The sequence below is a fragment of the Microcaecilia unicolor genome, chromosome 12 (genome assembly GCF_901765095.1).
Source record: "Microcaecilia unicolor chromosome 12, aMicUni1.1, whole genome shotgun sequence".
NCBI classification, from domain to species: domain Eukaryota; kingdom Metazoa; phylum Chordata; class Amphibia; order Gymnophiona; family Siphonopidae; genus Microcaecilia; species Microcaecilia unicolor.
In genome coordinates, this window is record NC_044042.1 from 38,270,628 (window position 1) to 38,294,034 (window position 23,407).

The 23,407-nt window shown below is 42.6% G+C and overlaps 1 protein-coding gene across 1 annotated transcript in view; it reads left to right on the plus strand.

The window, feature by feature from the left end:
* LOC115482138 overlaps nucleotides 1–23,407 on the plus strand; it is a 66,085-nt gene that overhangs the window by 3,239 nt on the left and 39,439 nt on the right. The window contains exons 2-9 of the mRNA XM_030221710.1: nucleotides 148–305; nucleotides 3,810–3,950; nucleotides 10,170–10,314; nucleotides 12,560–12,753; nucleotides 13,854–13,958; nucleotides 14,237–14,420; nucleotides 17,063–17,225; nucleotides 20,907–21,006. Of these exons, the coding sequence (XP_030077570.1) occupies nucleotides 148–305; nucleotides 3,810–3,950; nucleotides 10,170–10,314; nucleotides 12,560–12,753; nucleotides 13,854–13,958; nucleotides 14,237–14,420; nucleotides 17,063–17,225; nucleotides 20,907–21,006 (1,190 nt within the window). The remainder of the gene's footprint in view (nucleotides 1–147; nucleotides 306–3,809; nucleotides 3,951–10,169; nucleotides 10,315–12,559; nucleotides 12,754–13,853; nucleotides 13,959–14,236; nucleotides 14,421–17,062; nucleotides 17,226–20,906; nucleotides 21,007–23,407) is intronic.

The following is a 23,407-nucleotide window of genomic DNA, read 5'->3' on the forward strand; positions in this document are numbered from 1 at the left end:
TTCCCGTTAATCTCTTCAATAACTAAGTAGAACTAATAGTTATGTTTTGTTTTGTTTTAAATAATAAAGACTTTCCACTTTTTATTATTCTGTCCAATACTTCTGAATGTTCTTAAAAACTGCTCTGGTTTGGACACTCCCTTCTAGGTCTTGTCCCCATCATGGTTGGTGCCAGAACCATAGACCCAGTCACTGGTGAGCCAGGGTCTGTCATAGGTGCTCAAATGGATCCTTTAACACACCTTGTAACACCACTTGTCCAGTCCTGGGCAGTCTCGCCACAAATTAGAAGAAGCTCAAATCTGGTAAGTCCCCTGCCAAACCCACTGGAAATGTTTTAGAATGGATAATGGTGAATGATAATGGCTAAGGAAAAGGGGCGTAGTCAGACACTCAATTTTGGGTGGGCCTGGGCCCAAGATGGGTGGGCAGAACTCCGCCTTGTCCCACAAGTGATATGGTCTCGTCCTCTCTCGCCTGCATGCCATATGGTCTCTCCAACATTCCCCCCCCCCCCCCCCCCCCGCATACCTTTTAAATAGTAGATTTTAATTGGCAGTGAGCAGCAACTAGTACACACTGCTCATGTTGGCCCCACAGCATGTATCAGTTGCTCATCGCTGCAGGTGAAGATCTGCTATTTACAAGGTATGCAGTTGTTGAGAGTTTTCGGCTGGTGGGGCTTGGGATCCCTGCCAGCCACATCATAGGTGTGCTGCTACTGAGTGGGCCTGAGCTCAAGGTGGGTGGGTCTGGGCCCACCTGGGCACACACTTGGCTATGCCACTGCTAAGGAATGACACTGAAAGGAACAAAGTCAAAGAACTCTTTCAACATCTAGCCATCAAGGGGGATAGGAGCTCTAGGACAGCAGAAGAGAAGAGAAACAGAGGGTGTGAGTTGTGGGGGAGAGAGAAAATGAAATGAATAATTGTGTCAAAATTAAGGTTTCCTAAACAATAAGAAACAAAAGATTAAGAAAATTCTTAGCCTGCCTTTTACTAAAGTTTGCTAAGCAGCTAGTAGCATGCACTGTTAGCACATGGCCATGGTGACAGTTACTGTGGTGGCATGACAATTAGGGAGGAATTCTATAATGATGCCAACATTTACATAGTTAGAACAAGTTTAAATGACTGGAATACTGGTATATACATGTGCATGGGTACACAGATGCATTTAAATGTCAAACTACGCACTCTTCTATTACATTACATTGGATTTCTAGACTGCCTGACGGTGGTTTACGATAAAATTTGGAGCAAAAAACCAGGACAAACCTTAGGAATTACAATTATACCATGTGATTAAAAAAATGAGAATTAACTAACAAATCTTTTTTAAAACTAGTCGTCAGAAGTTTCTGAAAATTATCATAACTATTCAAAACTTCCAATTTTAAAACAAATGAGTTCCAAATATTAGGAGCCTGAGACATCATCAACTGGCACCTAGATGTAATGGGGTATTGTTTGAAGGTTGGTGAACACATAGACAGAGTCCAGGTAGAGGGTGCATATTATACACATAATTTATGTGCATTTTTTTTAGCAATCTAGGCACAAGCATATACACCAGCTCTATGGCTGGTGTGGAGTGGCATTTTGGAAAGGACGTGCAGAGGGGAATTTCAACATGCAAGTCAGGATGTATGGAATTCCCAAGCTATTTTACAGGATGCTCTGCAGTTATAAAGACTCTTTAAAATAGGAACTGGACTGCATATTCCAGCCCCTCCATATCCAAAGGGAACAGCCATTTTAGAAAGCGGAATGTAAGGAAAGAAATTGTATTTCCCACCCACTCGTAGACTTGAAAGCAGCTTTCTAAAATGGCTGCTCCCTCAGCAAAGGTAGCGCCCACCCCAATACACCTAACCCCAATACCACCACCACCCCCAACAGCATACCTGATATAAATGTCTCCCCGGACATAAGCAGCCCTTCCTTGCATTAACCCAACCCCATTCCCCCTGCCCCATCAAGTGCATTCTCTTCCCTGCATTCAACTGACCTTCCACAGCATCACCAGGTGATACTAGGGGAGTTGCTCATGTCAAGGGTGGTGCTTATGCCAGGCAGGGGGTGGGATATGCCGGGGGGCTGCTCATATTTGGAGGTGCTTATGCATGGAAGTTGGGTGATGTCGGGAGGGAGGGAGGGTCGGATGATGGCAGGGAGTGTTTTAGGTGGGGGTCCACTGGCATCGCAGGACCAAAAACCTTGAGATTTAGTGCTGCCCCTGTAGTAGACACTTAGTCAGGCCTGGGAGCAGGTCTAAATGCCAATATCTGGTTTTCCCACTGCAGACATCTAGTGCCGCCCAAACCACTGCCTCTCCTCGCCTTCATCACACCCACTTGCTATTTAAACATAGTGAGCTTCAACACATCTGAATGACCCTTGTTTTGAAATGATACACAAATGATGCTTCCAATGGTCTCAATATTTATTGTCAAAACTCAGGACTCAGCACGGCCATGTTTTGGCATATCCAGCCTGCCTCAGGAGTCTCCTGGAGTAGTCTGTGTGTTCTCACTGGAGTGTTGTTGTGTGAAGTACTGGAAAATGTATCCGTCATTATTGTAAGTCTAATTATAAGTCTTGGCGGGAACTGCTACAAGCCAGGAAATGCAAAATTTGTACTTTCTAGAAATCACTTTACAAGACAAACAGCTTAACATGCATTTCCTGGTGTGTAGCAGTTCCTGCCAAGACTTATAATTAGACTTACAATAGCGACAGATACATTTTCCAGTACTTCACACAACAACACTCTAGTAAGAACAAACAGACTACTCCAGTAGACTCCTGAGGCAAGATGGATAGGCCGAAACACAGCCGTGTCGAGTCTTCAGTTTTGACAATAAATATTGAGACCATTGGAAGCATCATTTGTGTATCATTTCAGTCATCTTCACTGTTTTTTGTGAGTTTTCAAGTCTATGAGGGTATTGTTCTTCTGTGTTTAGTATGCCCTTGTTTTGAAATGCTATCTAAGCGTCTGGGTCTCTCCAGACATTTAAAGGCTGCCATCTAGACGTGTGGGTGCTAAGTGGTCATGCCTAAATTATAAAAGCATATTTGTGCTGCTACACTAGTATTGTATAAAGAAAAGTAAGCACCTACTTTAATTTATAGAATAGATTCCAAATAGGTGCCTTCTTGACACCAAAAACTAGGCACCATGCCAAGCATTTAGACAAGCCACTTGGGGATGTTACTGTTGGAGATTTATAGATGGGTAGACTAGCATACATTAGTCAATTGGACTGGCAAGATCAAGTGTAACAATCTCAAAAACAATTTGATTGTCAACCAAAACAAATTAATCAGACTTAATAAAATCAGACTTGGGGAAAATTCTTATTAAGGGTTTCTTTTACTAAATAAACATTAGCTCAAGTTATCTGCAGCAGGGCCCATAGGAATAACTCGAGCTTTAGTAAAAGACCCCCTAAATCTCTAGTTAGAAATAATTAGTATTTCATTATTTTTTAATTTATATTTTTATTACAGCTTATAGCAAAAAAAGCACCGGGGTTGTGAGCCAGGATTTACAACAGATTTTGGCAGGCATAAGTCATCATGCCAAACACTATACTATAAAAGACACTCAGCCCGGAGTGCTCTTTATAGAATACCATTTGATACGGATTTTTCCTAGTGACTAATTTTGAGTGCCATGTACTGAATCTGACCCTATGTCCATATGACCCACTGCCAAATTAAAAGGCTTGAGTTGGGAAGAGTTGGCCTAGGATTGAACTCTTTCTCAAAGCATTCATTACCTGTTGCTTCTTATTATAGGTAGATATCCTGGAACAGGAACTCAACTCCCGGCAGACACACTGGCACAAACAAAGGGAGGTGGAAGAACAACTGCTGAGAGATTTAAACCTCCTCATTCTTGATCTCTTTGATGCTGCAAAAGAAGGAAAGATACAAAAGGTACAGAAATATACAACCTCTAAAATAAAAAAAAAAGACCCATCTTTAAGCCTCCTCCTCAGTAGGGGGTGGGGAGCGTTATCAACATGGGCTACTGTTAAGACGGGTTATTTTACTGATCACCTGTTTTATTAGTATCCACGTGTTATTACATAAAATGGGACCTGGACTAAAATAGCACGAGTGAGTGGAAAAATAATACATTTTAACTGCAGCCCATATAGATAACATCCCCTTTTGGTGTGAAGAGTTTCAGTCTCCGGTAACCACAGTTGATATTGTGATGTCATAATGCCTCATTCCACCAATGCCAGGCTAAGAGCCTACCTCAGTGATGTCACAGTGGCCTGATTGTCCTATACTTCGTTCAGTTTGATTACATATAGCGGTGATTTTGATTTCTAGAGACATTTCTTTGTTCTTGAACTAAGGGGGGGGGGGGGGGTGAGTTATCAATGTTGGCTACTGTTAAGACATGTTATTTTACTTTTAACACCAGTTATTAGTAACTAGTTCTCGTTGCATAAAATGGGACCTGTGGTAAAATAACTCATGTTAATAGTGGTTCATGTTGATAACTACACCAATCCATCATTAATGTTGTAATTTATGTGTAGGCAAGGTTTATAGATATAAAATTAGCACATACCAAATTCCAAGGAAGACTGAAAAAAAGCAAAGTTTAATCTAAGGTGGTCTTCCTCTTCCAAATTTAAAGGTTTCACTTTAGGCTCATTGTAAAAACCTATTCTCCATGGACAAGGTACCCAGTTCTTGGGGTTTGTCTTCTCTTTCCACTTTTTATAGATTGCCTCTCTTCTACCTCACTTTAACTTTCACATTGGCATATCCCTCTTTCTGCTTTAGAGGGAGACAGTTAATGAAGGCTTCCTAAAAAAAAATAATGGATTGCATTTTCAGTTGGTGTGATGACCATATTGATGAAAACACTGGTGCTTAAAGTAATACACCTACTCAATGTCGCTATCCATATAGGTAGAGGCACTGAATGCATGAATAGTATGGTCACTGTGCCGACACTGTCCTCAGAAATAAAAGTATGTTGAAATATCTTTCATAAGAAACCTCACACACACACACAATCGATATCACAACCACCAAGTTAAGTGCCAAAGAGCAATACATAGATGTCTTATTCGGCATATCATTCACATTTAAAATACTCATTCCTCAGTCACATAGCTACGCAAGAAGCAAGAGATGTATGTTAACTTATCATTTTTATAGCCTATCCCCCTCCCCTGACCTCCTTTTCCATTCACTAGTGCCCACTCTAGTTGTAAAGAGGCCGCTTAAGCAAGTTACAAACATTATTGAAAATTTAAGACGGCTAACAAGCTACTGGTGTTAACATGCTCCATAAAGGTTCCCAAATTTGTTGGAATTTCAGTCCCTTAACAGTGCTGAAATCTTTTATTCCAAACTGCTCAACACTGAAATAAATGTGCAAGTTATTCAGTTAGTATCTGAATAACACCACTATCTGGATAATTATTCAGCCCACACTTGCTCCATCCCAAACTCATATCCATCTTGTACAGATAGTATTGGGCCATTCAGTCATATTTTGGGCCCAATATTATCCTCATATACGGCTAGATTCTATACATGGCGCCTGAAAATTCCACAAAGAAAAAAATACACCTAGGTGTATTTTATTTTTGTTACATTTGTACCCCACACTTTCCCACTCATGGCGGCTTACATATTGTATACAAGTACTTATTTGTACCCGGGGCAATGGAGGGTTAAGTGACTTGCCCAGAGTCACAAGGAGCTGCCTGTGCCTGAAGTGGGAATTGAACTCAGGTCCTCAGTTCCCCAGGACCAAAGTCCACCACCCTAACCACTAGGCCACTCCTCCACTGTAAAGTACACCTAAATTTTATAGATTAAGTGTAAATTTCCATGCGGTTATATAGAATAACACCAAGCACCTCTCCACGCAACCAAATTTAGTCACAGCCATTTACGCCATGTTTTACTTGGCATAAATCCTGATGCCTAAATTAGGCACAGAATGGATGTATTCTATAACAATGTGCATAGATTTTAGAAATGCCCATGCCCCACCTATGGCCACTCACCCTTTTCAACTATGTGACTTAGAATTTAGGTGCACCATATTACAGAATATGCTGTGTGCGTAAATCTTAATTAATGCCAATTAGTGCTGATAATTGCTTGTTAACATCCAATTAAGTGCTGATTAGTTAACTGCGCATTGTTATAGAATACACATCAATTTTTGCAGGGAAATTAAGGCACCATATATAGAATCCCAGGGATAGCAGCTGAAAATATATGGATAGTAAAGTTATACCTTGAATATTGGACCAAATAATTTTAGTTTACATCTTATAGGTAATTTTACACAAGAATTAAAAGAGAGAGATAATTTTTTATATAATTGCTTCATATTTGCTGTGCTTTATGTATTTAAACCACATTATTATTATTTGTTACTTTTGTATCCCACATTTTCCCACCTTTTGCAAGCTCAATGTGGCTTACATATAATTGTTAACGGCGTTAGCCGGTTACAGTTTCAACAAATACTTAGTATGAATGAATACAAAGTGATATTATGTGGTATAATGAGGTATATGTATGGTAGGAAACGGTTGGGGGGAACTTAGAGAGGGAAAGGGTTATGGTCTTTGGTTATATTGTGTCGCAAGTGACCGGTATTTTTATGTTGGGTCACTGGGGTATGCTCTTCTGAACAAGTCTGTCTTTAGTGCTTTCCAAAAATTTAGGTGGTCGAGAGTGGTTTTTACTGCTTTTGGCAATGAGTCCCACAGTTGTGCGCTTAGGTAGGAAAAGCTGGTTACATAGGTGGATTTGTATTTGAGTCTTTTGCTTCTTGGGTAGTGGAGGTTTAGTTTTGATCATGCAGATTTTGTGGTGTTTCTGGTTGGCAGGTCAATGAGGTCTGTCATGTATCCCGATGCCTCGCCATAAATAATTTTGTGAAGTCATGCAGATTTTGAAGGTGATGCGTTCTTTGATTGGTAGCCAGTGCAGTTTTTCTCTGAGTGGTTTGGCGCTGTCAAAATGTGTTTTCCCAAATATAAGCCTGACTGCTGTATTTTGGGTGGTCTGAAGTTTCTTTATGATTTGATCCTTGCATCCCGCATAGATTCCATTACAGTAATCTGCGTGGCTTAATACCATGGACTGAACCAGGTTACGAAATATTTCCCTCGGAAAGAATGGTTTTGTGCGTTTGAGTTTCCACATTGAGAAAAACATTTTTTTAATGGTGGATTTCACTTGGGTCTCTAGTGATAGGTTACGGTCGATTGTTGCTCTGAGAATTTTCAGGCTGTCTGAGACAGGGAGGGTGTATCCTGGGGTGTTAATATTTGTGGGTTTGTATGTATTGTATTGGGATGAGATGATGAGACAGTGTATTTTTTCTGTATTGAGTTTTAGTTGGAATGCATTTGCCCATGAGCTCATGATGTTTAAGCTTAGTTTGATTTCGTTGGTGATTTCCGCCAGATCATGTTTGGATGGAATGTATAATGTAACGTCATCAGCGTAGATAAATGGGTTGAGGCCTTGGGTGGATAGGGTCCTGGCTAGTGGGGTCATCATGTGGTTGAAGAGGATCGGTGATAGTGGTGAACCCTGCGGTACTCCGCAGCCTGGTTTCCACGGTGACGATATGTTTGTTTTTTATTTCACTTGATAAGTTCTTGTGGTTAGAAAGCCCTTAATCCAATTCAGAGTGCCACCACTGATTCCGAAGTATTCTAGGAGTCTTAACAATTTGTTATGGTTGACCATGTCGAATGCACTTGACATGTCAAATTGGAGGAGGAGAATGCTCTTGCCTATTGCTATTCCTACTTGAATTACAAACCACAAATATTTTAAAGCACTGAAGCATCTATTTCTGAAGCTCAAGAAAGAAAAATTGTACACTGGGATCTGTTTTACTTTCGTCTCTGTTTAGACACAGCAGTTTCCTGCTGCTCCTTTTGACTTCCAGCTCAATCAGAAATGGTCTCAATTGGGCTGTTCAGTTGGGCTGTGGTGACCTCAGCCCTCATTCACAGCTGAGGATTTTCCCTTATTTAGGAATATCTGATAATGTCCTAAATTGGTTTAAGGATTATTTTGAACAAAACCTATAGAGTTAGAATGAATGATGAATTTTCATCTAGTTGGTCAAATCTATGTGGGGTGCCTCAAGGCTCCCCACTTTCACCAATTCTGTTCAATGTTTGTTTGTTTGTTTGTCTGTCTTCCCTTGGTTTTTTACTAGAACATGCTGGTTTTCAATCTTTTATCTACACTGATTATATAACTGTTCTGGTTCCTATTTCAATTTTTCTTAAACTGTCTAAAAATTATATTAATTCCAGTATAAGTATAATTGACGGTTGGATGCAATAGCATCACCTAAAAATATGTGGCGAAGACAAAATTTTTATTGATAAGAAAGCACTTCAGTCCATTATAGGAAAACTCCATTAGAATACAAGATAAGGAATATAAGCTTTCATCAGACATTAGGATTTGGGGGATTTTTTTTTAATAATATTTTTATTGTCAAGAGAAACACACAAACAGAAAGAACCTGCATCACGTAGTGTCATATGGAATCAGGGAACAAGTACAGTTCACAATTTGTACCATATGTATCTAAAACAAGAACACTTTATGAGAGCAACACCAGCTGCCCCCCTATCTCGGTTAATCGAAACATACAAGAACACATCTCGGCCCCTAACTCCAAACAAAGTGTGACAATTTCTCTTATTTTTGTTTTTACATCCAAAACAACCAAACCAAACCCGCCCCTCCCCCCCCCCCACTCCCTTCCCCATCCCGTGAGGCTGAATCCTACCCCCTCCATTCTCAATCACCCTTGTTCATTCATTGCGCTGTGCCCTGTGCACAGGATATCTGCAGCAAACGCTCATAGCTACTTCTCCAGACATGGCGGCCTGGAGGCAGACGCTCCCATTCACACTCAAACTCAAACTGTCCTCCCCTTTCCCATCCTGCCATCTGCTTCATAGTAGCGAACCATTTAGTAAGGGGGGGTGGGGGGAATTTATCCACTCAGTGTTGTAAAATGACTTTTTTAGCCAACACCAGAGATAAGAGGACAAACCGGCATTGGTAAATAGATAGCCCCTGGGCGGCCAGATCTAAATCCAAGCCCAGGAGTAGTATCCTGTAGTTCCATTCAACAGGCTGGATTTTGGGGATTCTTTTTATGATATCTTGTCCTTTATTCCTCATTTTTAAAAAACTGTTCTCTTTATGAGAAAGTTGCATCGTATTCACAAATTTTTCAGGGAAAATTGCTTTCAGTTGCTAGTTCAGGCTTTTTTGCTCTCACAAATTGATTATTGTAATATTATGCTTGCTGCTTGTCCCAAATTTGTTTTTAAAAAAGCTACAAACTATTCAAACTACAGCAGTTTGTCTGATCTTTTCTTTATCGAATTCTGACCATCTTTCTCCCTTCTTGATCCGTTTGCAATGGCTTCCTGCTGATGCTAGAATCCTGTTCAAATTTTACTGTATTTTATTTAAAATTCAAAAAGCCCCATTGTATATGTATAAATTATTTTGTCTTTCTCAGACAAATGCCACTCATTCTCTTTGTAATATGTACTACTTATCAAGCAGCAAAATTATAGAAAAAAAATATTACCTAAGCAAATTAGATTTATTTCCAATTATAGGTTATTTAGGAAATAGCTGAAAACCTTTTTATTTCAAACAAGTTATAAAATGTAGCTAGGTTTAACTATTGTTATTACTAAATCAGGCTTACATTGAAATTCCTGGAATAATGTCCAGCGTCTTGTCTTTATTATCCACGTTGAACTTTCTTAGGTATATGTAGAATATATGAACTATTGCTATGCTATGCCTCTAGCTCACTTACCTCAGCAAGTCTCAGTCGAAGGCCTATACCAGGGCCTACCATTAAGGGCCCTAAACCCAGCCATTAGTTTCACCACTGGATGATGACTTAGATTCCCCTCACCCCCAGGGGCTGGAAATACTGCCTCTGCAACAACCCCAGTCCCAGCTAGTCAGGAGTCAAACCAGGTTTTCCCCATTACCATGCACAGGACGGCCACTGGGCCAGCCTCTGCCTTTTTTAAAAGGAGGTCAGTAGGAGCGCATACCTGTTCTGCTCATTTCCTGTCTTCTTACACCTAGATAATGTACCAGCAGAAACTTGTAGCAGTAGAGGAAGCCTGTAACTTCATTGAGGACTCCTCTTTATATGAAGCAAAGCAGAGAGCTACTAAGGATCTGAACAGCTTCTGCCTATGGTCTTCGGAGCGAATGTTGCTGACTCGAGGTAAAAATAGAGATACAGTGCTTCCCTAGATATTGAATTCAAGGTGGCGGGCTGATAGAATACTATAGCAGTGGGCATAGGAGCCAATGTTTCAAAACTATTGGGTATGCTAAGCCCAATGGAAATAACCCCTCCCTGGACACATAAAAGGCATTTTCTCAATACTGGGGGTGCTCAAGCACCCACAGCACCCACAAAGCTGGCTCCTATAGCAGTCGGACCAGGTAGGACATGATAGCTAAGAAAAACAATTTGGATGCATTTAGCATATTCTACCCAAACAAACTCATAGTTCGTTTTACAGAGATGTAAGCGCAGCCACCTCTGGTTGGTGTGGCTGTGCAGTCCATTTCTTGCCTGAAGACAGTATAGAACCATTATGAGCCTTCTTTATGAAATTATTATACCAAATATATTGTTTGCAATAGTGGAGATTTTAAGACACACAGGATAGCAGATGCAGCTGTTCCAGTTTTTGTTAGGAGTCTAATTAGGCATACTTGAAATGTTTTCCCAATTGCAACGTTATTACTGATGGCTTCTCTCCTCCGCAAGCAGTTCCTGGGGATCCCTTGTGGCCACATTAAGGGTTCTAATTAGTCAACAGTTTATCAGATGATATATGGGCTCATTTTCGAAAGAGAAGGGCGCCCATCTTTTGACAGAAATCGGGAGGGGCGTCCTTCTCCCAGGGTCGCCCAAATCGGCATAATCGAAAGCCGATTTTGGGCACCCTCAACTGCTTTCCGTCACAGGAGAAACCAATTTTTCGGGGGCGTGTTGGAAGCATAGCGAAGGCGAGACTGGGGTATGCTTAACACATCGGTGTCCTCAGCCGATAATGGAAAAAAGAAGGGCGTCCCTGACGAACACTTGGCTGACTTTACTTGGTCCTTTTTTTTTTACAACCAAGCCTGTGCCCTAAATGACCAGATGACCACTGGAGGGAATCGGGGATGACCTCCCCCTACTCCCCCAGTGGTCACTAACCCCCTCCCACCCTAAAAAAAAACTTTAAAAATATTTTTCCAGCCTCAAATATCATATCCAGCTCAATGACAGCAGTATGCGGGTCCCTGGAGCAGTTTTAGTGGGTACTGCAGTGCACTTCAAGCAGGCAGACCCAGGCCCATCCCCCCCTACCTGTTAAACTTGTGGAGGTAAATGTGAGCCCTCCAAAACCCACCACAAACCCACTGTACCCACATCTAGGTGCCCCCTTCATCCCTAAGGGCTATGGTAGTGTTGTACAGTTGTGGGGAGTGGGTTTTGGGGAGCTCAGCACCCAAGGTAAGGGAGCTATGCATCTGGGAACAATTTCTGAAGCCCACCGCAGTGCCCCTAGGGTGCCCAGTTGGTGTCCTGGCATGTGAGGGGGACCAGTGCACTATGAATGCTGGCTCCTCCCATGACCAAAGGGCTTGGATTTGGTTGTTTCTGAGATGGGCGTCCTCGGTTTCCATTATCGCCGGAAATCGGGGACGACCATCTCTAAGGTTGACCTAAATGTGGAGATTTGGGCGTTCCCGACCGTATTATCGAAACGAAAGATGACCGCCCATCTTGTTTCAATAATATTGGTTTCCCCACCCCTTCGCGGGGATGTCCTGCGAGGATGCCCTCAGGAAAACCTGGGCGCCCCATTCAATTATGCCGGAGACCGGCGCTGAAGAGAACTTCGGCTGGCGGGGGTTGGGGACCCCTGCCAGCAAAGGTACCTGACGGTGGCGGCGGGAGGGGGGTCAAATGTGGTGGTGGGGGGTGAAAGCGGGGGGGGGGGGGGCTAAGGCTAATTCTGTGGCGGCCCATGCCCCCGTGGCCCCACCTAGCTATGCCCCTAGTAAAAAGGCCATAAGTGAATAAAGCAGATTTTGTGGTGCACAGTGTCACCTTCTGACCTTCCTTCCTGTGCCTCAGAAAATACATGCCTAGTTCAAATCATAGTGCACAAGAACAGACTTTCTACAGCAACCAGGGGTTTTGCCAGGTATTACCTGCAGAACTCTTTTTTCAAACCTTTGTTTGGACACATTTCTGGAAGACAGACCTATTAACAGTTATTAGTCAGACAGACTAATAACTGGGAGTCAGCAAGAAGAAATGAATTTCTATATTGTCATCTGCCCCATACTTACTATTGGTTGGTCACCATTGGAGAAAAGTTGCTGGGTTCAGTGGACTATTGATCTGACCCAAATGGCACCTGTAAAGTATGGCTGACTGGACTGCCTTTCTGTATGCATAGTGCGTGCAGCAGACACTGATGAGAAGGAGCTTCAGCTAAGACTGGTGGCCGTGAGCCGGAAAGTACTGGAAAAACTGATGCAGTTCATTGAGAAGATCCGTAAAGAAGAAGACGGACTCCACATGCAACTCGAGGAATGGAAGAAGGGTAAAAATCCAAATGCAGCAGAGAACATCAAGCAAAAGCAAAAAGAGGTAGGAAATAAACTACCTCTGTTAGTACTATACTGATCATTTTCACCATAGCTACATCACTGGAGTTATTTTCCCCCACAGTCCCTAATACTACATGAAAAAAGTACATTTAAGTGCTGAAGAAATAAGAATCCTAAAGAAAGAGAAATGTCTGCACCCCGCCCCAACTCTAGCCAGGCAATATCTTCCAGATTCTATATAGCGCGCCTAGCGTTCCATGCTACTACTACTACTACTATTTAGCATTTTTATAGCGCTACAAAGCATACGCAGCGCTACACAAACATAAAAGAAAGACAGTCCCTGCTCAAAGAGCTTACAATGCTGAAATCTAAGCATATTCCATAATAATACGCATAACGTAATTGGCTTAATAAGCTAAACAGCATCAATAACAGCACATAACAAGCAATAATGAGCACTAATTGGCAATAATAATTAGAATTTACACACACAACTCAATAAGTGTATTCAGGGCCACCGAGAAACTGGGCCGGGCCTGGGGCAAGGCCGCTCCCAGGGCCCGCCCCTGCCCCCGCCGCTACCGCTGCTGCGCTTCTTTCACACGGAGCAAGGTTGAGGTGAGCCACTATGATTTTAATTCAGGGGGGCCCGGCCCGGTGGTGGACGGAGGGGTTGGGTGGAGGGGAATGCAGCACCAGGCCCCCCTTGGAGGCCCAGGCCCAGGGAATTTTGTCCGCCCTGCCCCCCCCCCTCTCGGCGGCCCTGAGCGTATTCTGTAACGAACTGCCCCTAAATTCTATAATAATGCATGTAGTTCATGGTCAGAGAAATGAGCATTTTGTCAGTGTTCCCAAATGAACGCATGTAGTTATAGAATATGGTCCAGTGCATGTAAATCTACAGGCAGGGATTTACGCCATGTTTTCGTTGGTGTAAATGGAAGCATGTAGTTTTAGGTGCTGGGATATCGGGGAAACCAAATATTTGTTCACCAAAACTCAAACCTGCAAATTCACTACTGTTTCTAAACCCGGCCTCACAGGTTCTCTACCCGTACAATTCACTTAGAGCCATTTGAGTTTTTTCCACAGTCTCAGACGCTTAATCTACTTGCTAAATTTTTAAACCACTTGTAGGTCAGACTGCAACTGGTTGGTGAGTTTGAAGAGCACATTCTGAAACGACAGGCTACTGTGGACATTGCATACAGCAAGTTAGAATGCCTTCGGGACTCATTTGAGGTATGTATCTTCCAGGGCGAGGAATAACTGGTATAAGGGGAAAGTCCTGTATGTACAATCTTGTGGGGGGGGGGGGGGGGGGGGGTTGAGTGTGGTCAGTTGATCTAGTATTGTACCACAGCTGTTTTATATCTTTGGCTATATCATAGTTCCTCAATAGAGACTTAAATAAAGAACCCTAAGACCATTCAGGGTATTTCTCCTGATCTTCATTTACATATACTGTAATATTCTGCACTGTCTGTAAAATAAGATTTTCTGGTTAATTGTATTTTTAGGCTTTTCTCTCTGGCTCATGCCATTATTTCGAAAGTTATTCAACCATGATTTCAAACAGCATCACCGAGAGCTCTCAAGGGACAAAGGAGATCAGTAGACTGTTGATTCCACTGTTAAAACGTCTGATTCTTATGCTGAAAGAAGAAAACCCTTCTGCCCCTAAAACACAGACATTGGTGTCAGGTAAAGACATATACACCAGATGGAGTCTGCCATTCCAAGGACATAGCCAGCATCCAGGATTGAATCAGGATCCTCGTTGCTGGAGCCTATAGCTTATATTTCATGGGCCATTTAGATGCCTAACCTCCCAAGATCCTTCTGCAATTCCTCCCAATCCTTTGATGATTTAATGATTTTGAATAATTTTGTGTGATCTGGAAATCTGATCACCATGCCCCCCCCCCCCCGATTGTTCCTCCCAATCCTTTGATGATTTAATGATTTTGAATAATTTTGTGTCATCTGGAAATCTGATCACTCCCACCCCTTGCTCCTTTTCCCAAATTATTTGTGAAATTGTTAAATACCAGACGCCCTAGGGCAGTTATGCCAAATAAAACTTGGTGTGCATGCTTAAATTAGGCATGGATTGAGTGTATTCTATAACAATGCGTATAGATTTTAGAAATGCCCATGATCCACCCAATCCACACCCATGGCCATCCCCCCTTTTCAACTATGTGACATAGAATTTATACGCATCACATTATAGAATAAGCTTAGACAGTTCCACGTGTACATTCTAATTAATGCTAATTAGTGTCAATAATTGATTGTTAATTGTCAATTATCAGCACTGATTGGCTTGTTAACTAATTAAGTTGTGCACACAAATCCAGAATATGACCAGTTTTGCTTGCGCAACTTAAGTCACGCTATATAGAATCCAAGGCTAAGGGGTAAATTTATAAGGAGCTTCCAAGATTTAGACCCCCAAAAATGTAGGTAGCCACTTATGCATGTAAATGACATCTTATAAGATACCAATCGGAGTAAATGTGTGTGTGTTGTTTGCATGCTGAATATTTTTACTGTGGGCGTGCACATGAGTGGAGTTTGGGTGGTGCAACCAAGTGCACATGTTGAATATGAGATATGATCATTTATGTACATTCTTGCAAAATTTACATGTGAATATTTATATCAGCTCTAGGGCTGTTCTAAGTGCTGATGCCTTAAATTAAGGTGCATTATCAGCCACTTGCGCTAATATTTTATAAGGAAAAATAGATGCCTGTTTTTCGTTATACAATAGGTTTAAAATAGCCACCTTTAATAGCACTTATGGTAGGCATGCTGTTATACAATTACCCTTCATGTGCTAAATCTGCTTAATACCTGCCCTTGCCCCTGGCTCGCCCCCCAGCCTGGCTCTCTCTCTCTCTGGCCAGTGTGCAGTGATGTATGTGTACAGTGTGGGAATGGGGGAGAATTTACTGTAAATTGGGCTGGTTTAATCAACTAGTTCAGGGGTGGGCAACCTCAAGGGCCACAATCCAGTCAGGTTTTCAGGATTTCACCAATGAATATGATGAAATCTATTTGCACGTACTGCCTCCATTATTTGCAAATAGATCTCATGCATATTCATTGGGGAAATCCTGAAAACCTGACTGGATTGTGGCCCTCGAGCACTGAGGTTGCCCACCATTGAACTAGATGATAGAATTATCCAGTTAAATATTTTAACTATTGATTTCCCTCTTCCCCGCAGTTACTGTATTTGGGGTTCTCCAATACCAGAAATATTATCTGTATTCATTCACAAACGTTGACATTGTTTCTGTAATAGGTCACAATTTGACCTTCCACCCCCTAAGAATACTTAGAATGCAATCAGAGCTGAGTAAAATCTGAGAAGTGCTGGATTTATTTTTATGAGTACTCTAATCTGGTTTGGTGACTTCAGTGACAGTCTAAGGGGCCTAGAGAACAGGCTGTGTTGGCACTGCCGCGTGGCAGCCACTACAGCACCTTTGTAAAAAGGGGCCTTAGTTTGTACAGTTTTTTTTTCCAAAGATGATTAATGTGAAGGCCATACAACAGGGAGGAGTCAAGAATTACTCCCAAGTGTGTGGCCTCAGATTCAACCAGAATCTCATCGGTGTATAGCCAGAGGCTCTCAGTTACAACAGAAAACCTCACAGCAGCAGAAGTATCAAGCAACAAGATGGACACAGATCAGTCAGAGCAGGGGCATCCACAGGTGGGCCTGGGCTGGCCTGAACTGGCCTGAACCCATTCACTTTGCCCTCAGGCCCACCCAGCTGAGGACCCCGGATATTCAACGTCAGCGCCTACACATGGCAAGTCTAATTCAGCTCGTGTCTGTCAGCGGCTTTAAAATCGCTGACAAGGGCCACTGAGGGGGGACGGGGGGACAAAATTCTCCAGGCCAGGCCTGCCAGGGGGGGCCCAGTACCGGGGTCTGTCTCTCTCCCGATAATGCGATAACCCGGTCCCGACACATAGGAGTAGGAAAGAGACAGACCCTAGCGCCAGTTCCCCCCCCCCCCCCCTTGGAGGTCAGGAAGGAGCAGAAGCACTGATGCAGGAAGGTAGAGGTGGGGTGGGGTAGCTTGAGCGAGCAAGTGAGAAGCAGGGGCGACAGCTGCTTCCCAAGTTGGGGACCGGCGGATGCGTCCTGAGTGGGGGGGGGGGGGGATGGCAGCTGCAGCAGCCCTGCCCCAGGCCCGGCTGTATCTCTCAGTGGTATGCTTTTGGGGAAACTTGCCAGCAGCCTCTGCTATGATTTCACTGAGAGATTCAGTGGTGCATTCATGCCACTGATGAGGACAATTTATTTTGTTTAATGTTCGAAGGGTACTCCACGCCAAGCACTTTGAAAAAATTCAAAGTTCAGGATGTGTCCTTCAAAGTAGAAACCAACGAGGAACAGGCTCCTGCTTCCACTCTGATACCTTCTGTACCACCATTGACTTTCCCAGAAAGGAGATCCCACATCCAACAAGAACAGCTGATCAGGTAATATTAGTGCATTCAGGCTGCCATTAGATGCAGGAAACTGTGACACTAGATATGCAGGCTCTGTTTAATCACTCTTTTTATTACTTTCATATATTTAGTTACTTTCATTTAATTATGAATTAAAACTTACTCAACCACTTAGCTTTTTGATAGATTCCCAGATCTGCTGCCTGCATATATTGACCGAAGAAGAGGCAGGCGAGTCATGAGCTAAATGTCCATGTGAAAAGAGTCACCGCTGAGGTCACTGAGATATACATATAAAAAGTATATTTTGTTGGAAAATTTTGAAGAGTGTTGAGCATTTGTGTAGTTCTTGATGAAAGCTCCCACTCATTGTAAGACATTTGATGTGATTGACCTTTTAAACTGATTCAGCAGGAGATAATGAGAAGGGCAATGAAAATGATAAAGGGGATGGGATGACTTGCCTATGAGGAAAGGCTGAAGCGTCTAGGGCTCTTCAGCTTGGAGAAAAGACAGTTGAGGGGAGATATGATAGAGGTCTATAGAATAATGAGTGAAGTGGAATGGGTAGACGTGAATTGTTTGTTTACTCTTTCCAAAAGTACTAGAACTAGGGGGCATGCGATGAAGCTACAAAGTAGTAAATTTAAAACGAATCGGAGAAACCTTTTCTTCACTCAATGTGTAATTAAACTCTGGAATCTGTTGCCAGAGAATGTGGCAAAGGCAGTTAGCTTAGCGGGGTTTAAAAACGGTTTAGCCAGCTTCCTAAAGGAAAAGTCTATAGACCATTATTAAAATGACTTGGGGAAAATCCACTGCTTATTTCTGAGATAAGCAGCATAAAATGTATTGAACTTTTTGGGGGGACCTTGCCAGGCCACTGAATTGGCCACTGTTGGAAACAGGATGCTGGGCTTGATGGACCTTTGGTCTGTCCCAGTGTGGCAATATTTATGTACTTATATAACCAGGTAATAGGCACTTCTACCAAATTATCTCCTGCTGATCGGGTGAACCCCAGATTTTCAACTTCAGATAACCAGAGTGTGCTGCTGAAAATCCAGGGATTCTGTCATACATTATGAACCAGAAGCGCAGTCCAGCTGAAGCCAGGAGCTACCCAGTTAGCAGCAATTTTATGGTTTATGGTTTTTAATTAAAATTTGATATACTGCTCTTCCTGCAAGTGATGAACAAAATAAAATCATGTCTAGGAAAGGAGCTCCATTATATAATAGAAAAGCACACAGTCATACAAGGCAGAGACATTAACATGATTACCACAAAGACATGACAACATAACAGTCTACTAACTGGATAATTACCTGGATAGAGTTAGGATAGCAAAAAGCCTGTCCTGACTTTACTAGGGTAGTTATCCAGGTACTGGTTTGAATATTGACCAGCACCCAGATAACTTCTGGTGGCCAAGCAAGACCTGGATATTGGGTGCCAGTGTCCAAATTAGACCCAGCATTGCACATCCAGGCCAAAGTCTGCATGTGATGATCGTTGCCTTAACAATCGCTGACCACAAATATGGGGCCTAATATTTTCATTAAATAATCATAGTACTGTCAATCTAGGGAGAAAGTCCCTAGTTACAATTGACTTTAAACCAAATAAATCTCCTTTGGTTAGCCTGCACAAATCACTGAGGGCTAGATGCACTAAACTTAAGAAGCCAGCAACGTAACATAGTAACACAGTAGATGACGGCAGAAAAAGACCTGCACGGTCCACCCAGTCTGCCCAACAAGATAAACTCAGGTGTCACTTTTTATGTATACCTTACCTTGATTTGTGCCTGTCTTTTTCAGGGCACAGACCGTATAAGTCTGCCCAGCACTATCCCCACCTCCCAACCACCCGCCCCGCCTCCCACCACCGGCTCTGGCACAGACCGTATAAGTCTGCCCAGCACTATCCCCACCTCCCAACCACCAGCCCTGTCACCCACCGCCAGCTAAGCTTCTGGGGATCCCTTCCTTCTGAGGAGGATTCCTTTATGTTTATCCCATGCATGTTTGAATTCTGTTACCGTTTTCCTCTCCACCACCTCCCGCAAACTAGCTGTAGCCGGTTTAGAGCGCAGGTATTAAACTGGGACATGCACAAAAGGGTTCTCTGAGCCTTTTCCTGTCATGGTAGCAGCTAACAAAAACGGAATGCATAGCTATTATAATGAGCTAATTACTATTATAATGTACATGCAGTGCGATGCATTACCGTTTCTGACCCCATGCTCAAAAACAGTCCCTACCTTTACCGTGGAAATTTTAACGGGAGGTCTGGACCTGCCGGTTCTTCATTATCGCAAGTAGGAGAAGGAGAGAAACAAGCTGTGCCATTATTCTTTCTCAAATGACATTTTACTGGCAAGAAATGGGGGGGCCTGTAAATGTAAAGCATAAAAGTAATGGTGACTTACCAAAAATGCAAGGAAGACAAGGGTCAAACATGCTCTGCTGGGAAACAGCAACCCCCATGCTTAGAAGCCCAACAGAGAGGGGCTAAACCAATTGGACAGTGTCAGCCTGGGATGTCCCGCCCACTCACTACTGGAGGAGGACACCAGGAAGTTCGGATCCAATCAGCTCATAGCTCTAGAGTGATGTCATCAGGGAAGCCCTGCAGGGAGGAGGAGTTGGGACAGCAGCCAGCCAATGAGAGTCCATCTTCATGGAGATAGATGTTCCAGGATGTCAGCTGGCCAATAGAAGGAAGCAACAGGAACAGCTGGGGGTGGAACCAAGCCCTGATGCTGATTCCTCAGAGCCTAGAGCAGCAGCAAGCATATTCCCAGCAGCGGGGAGGCAGGGAGCCCCAACACAGGTCTATCCATCCCTCCCTCCCAAAAAAGCTGAGTGGAGGAGTGGCCTAGTGGTTAGGGTGGAGGACTTTGGTCCTGAGGAACTGAGTTCAATTCCCACTTCAGGCACAGGCAGCTCCTTGTGACTCTGGACAAGTCACTTAACCCTCCATTGCCCCATGTAAGCCGCATTGAGCCTGCCATGAGTGGGAAAGCACGGGGTACAAATGTAACAAAATAAAATAAAATGTGCTTTTGTGCTAGCAAAAAAAAAAGGGGGGCTACATCTACTGCTATCATACACACAGCTTGTCTGCGTGTATGAGAGCCATCTGTAGCATGCACACAGCAGCCACGCATAGTGATTGACTGTTGTGTGCATGCTTAGCTCACCAACTGCTTTCCCTATATCGCATGCAAATGATCTGGGTCGCGAAAGCAACGAGCAGCTCATTTGCATGCGATTCTCTATGTGAATCCCTCTGTGTTTCTAAATTGGTAAATTTTTACCAATTTGGAAACGCAGACGGATTCTTAATGGGACCTTTGTGCATCTGGCTCTCAGTGCAGACATTTAACTGGTAAAAAGAGATTGGGTTGGGGTGTGTCCTGGGCACTCTTTTTCAGTTTAGCCAGTTAGTACCATATTTCGCATTCACCAGCTACGTATGTACAGAAAAATCTTTCCACACAAATTGATGTCCTACATCTTACTGAACAGGATTTATGCTGTTAGATTTAACTAGATATTCAGCTGCACATTTAATTAATTACAGCTGAATATCTGGACCAAATGAACTGATTAATCATGTCTACTCTGCTGCCTCTCATGGTGCCTAAGTTCAACATCCTGTCCATATTGTGCTACTTGGTGATGTGTTAATTGGGTTTTGCAGATTTTTCTTGGAGAAACATGCCAGTGAACTGGTCCATCTTGAACTGTCTTTGATGACTGAAGAACTAAACCAGATATGGGAGTTTTATGAGTTGCCTAAAGTAAGCAATCATGGATTTTCCTGAATTGATTCCTGGCCTGATTTCAGCTAATTTGTGTCATCACTAAGAATCCTTTGACCTCACACCCCCCAAAAGTAATAAATGTGAAAATATTTGCAATCTACTTTGATTCGATTTATGTAGTATTTTGCTCATGCCTGTCCAACGGTAGTTCAAGGTGAGTTATAGTCAGGTACAATAGGTATTTTCCTGTCCCCAGAGGGCTTCTTTTACTAAGATGTGCTAACAGATTTAGTGCACGCTAGCGATTAGCATGTGCTAAATGCTAAGAAGCTCATAGAAGTAAAATGGGCTGCATGGCAAAGAATGCGTGCTAATTCATTAGCGCACCTCAGAAAAAGGAGCCCTAAGTTTGTACCTGTGGTAATGGAGGGTTAAGTGACTTGCCCAAGGCCACAAGGAGCAACTGTGGGTTTTGAACCATGGTCTCTGTAGTCGACAGCCTCCTGCTCTAACATAAGAATTGCCATACTGGGTCAGACCAATGGTCCATCTAGCCCAGTATCCTGCTTCCAACAGTGGCCAACCCAGGTCACAAGTACCTGGCAGAATGCCAAAGAGTGTCAAGATTCCAAAATCCCAAAGAGTGACAAAATTCTGGAATCTCAAAGAGTAGCAAAATTCCGGAATCCCGAAGAGTAGCAATATTCCATGATACCAATCCCAGGGCAAACATTTGGCTACTCCTCCATTCTTTAAATGACACAGAGAACTAACTAATCACACTGTAGTTAAAAGGTGCAAAACAAATTGCAAAACTGAATCATTCTTAATACCCACATAAATTGCTCTTCCGAAGTTAAAAATAAATCAGCAGATTCTCAGTAGGGCAAGTGTTAACAAACATTCCTGTATAATGAATTGTAGAATCACAAATTCAGCCCTATTTATAATAAGCCAAATCTAAGCATATACAAATTCAACAACTCACAGCCAGTGCGTTCTAAATGTAAATTAGATGTCAGTCTCCCCAATTAATTACTGCTACATATTTATTCTGACTGATAATTAGAACAGCAGATATTTTCCAGGTGATATTCAGCCGTCGTGGTCAATGGTTTTTAAAGCCGCTGTCAACTGTGATCTGAATTTAACCCCTAATATTCAAGACCAGGCCATGCCCAGACACAGGCATTAAATATCCAGGTCCCTGGCAGATCTGGAAGTTATGCAGAGAGCATCCAATATGCAGTTCCAGTACACGACACGCATATCTAACCAGACATATATATATAGGACTGTGTTTTGAGTGGTCCTATCTGCACAGTTAGGTATCCTGGCACCAGCACTGAATATTGCCGGAGCCCACATCTTTCAGGTCTGCCCTGACTCTGTCCGTGGCCGCAGCAATCAGAGAGGAAATTCAGCAGCACTAACCAGTTAGCTGCTGCTAAATATCCCCTCCTGGCGGCCCACTTAATCCCCTTTGCATATCTACCACTTTGTCATTAGGGGCAAACATACAACAATTATTTCCTTATTGGGCAATCAGGTGGCCACCATGTTTCAAGGGGATTCTGACAATGGCAGGAGCTATTTAGAAACGTCACTGCTATCTACACAGAGCTCCATGTGTGCCAAATACTTACATACAAGGAGTGACATGGGCTGCACATACTACAGCAGGACATGTTTAACCACTCCTACCCTAGCTGAGATAATGTTGAATCAGCTCTCTGATCTCATGTACAACTTTCTTTAAATTAGTCCCCTTATTTCCTAACTCCTCTTACTCTCTTACCTACCTATATGTTTCATCTTTGCTTATACCCTATGCTGTTTATGAAAATGTTCTATTACGTATTGTATTGACATTGTAAGTAGTATACTATGCCTTACTTTGTATTGCTATTTGAATATTTTTACTGCTGTAATTGTCTACTGTTTATGTTTGATTTATTCTTACTTTACACAGCCTTGAGTGAATTCCTTCAAAAAGGCAGTAAATAAAAACTAATAAATAAATATATCATGTATGTTTTCAATAATGCAGCATATGTGGATTCCTATAGGGCATCCATAAATAGCTGATGGTTTTCCAGTATCTCACATGCCTTCTTCAGTGTCTGTTGGACATAAGTCAGAGAAAACACTAGAGTTCACTTTCCCTAAGTTCTGTGGGCGTACAGCCAAAATACTTTAATTTAGCTTCCGGTGTCATTAATGGAATTGTAGGGTGTCTTTTACTAAAGATTAGCTCGAGATATCTGCAGTAGGGCCCATTTTATTTCTATGGGATCTGCTGCAGATAATTCGAGCTAATCTTTAGTAAAAGACCCCCTTAGTTTGTTGTGTTTTTTTTTTCATTTCAAGGACAATATCATGAGTAGTACACACAGTGGCATAGGAAGGGGGGGGCGGTGGGGCGGTCCACCCCGGG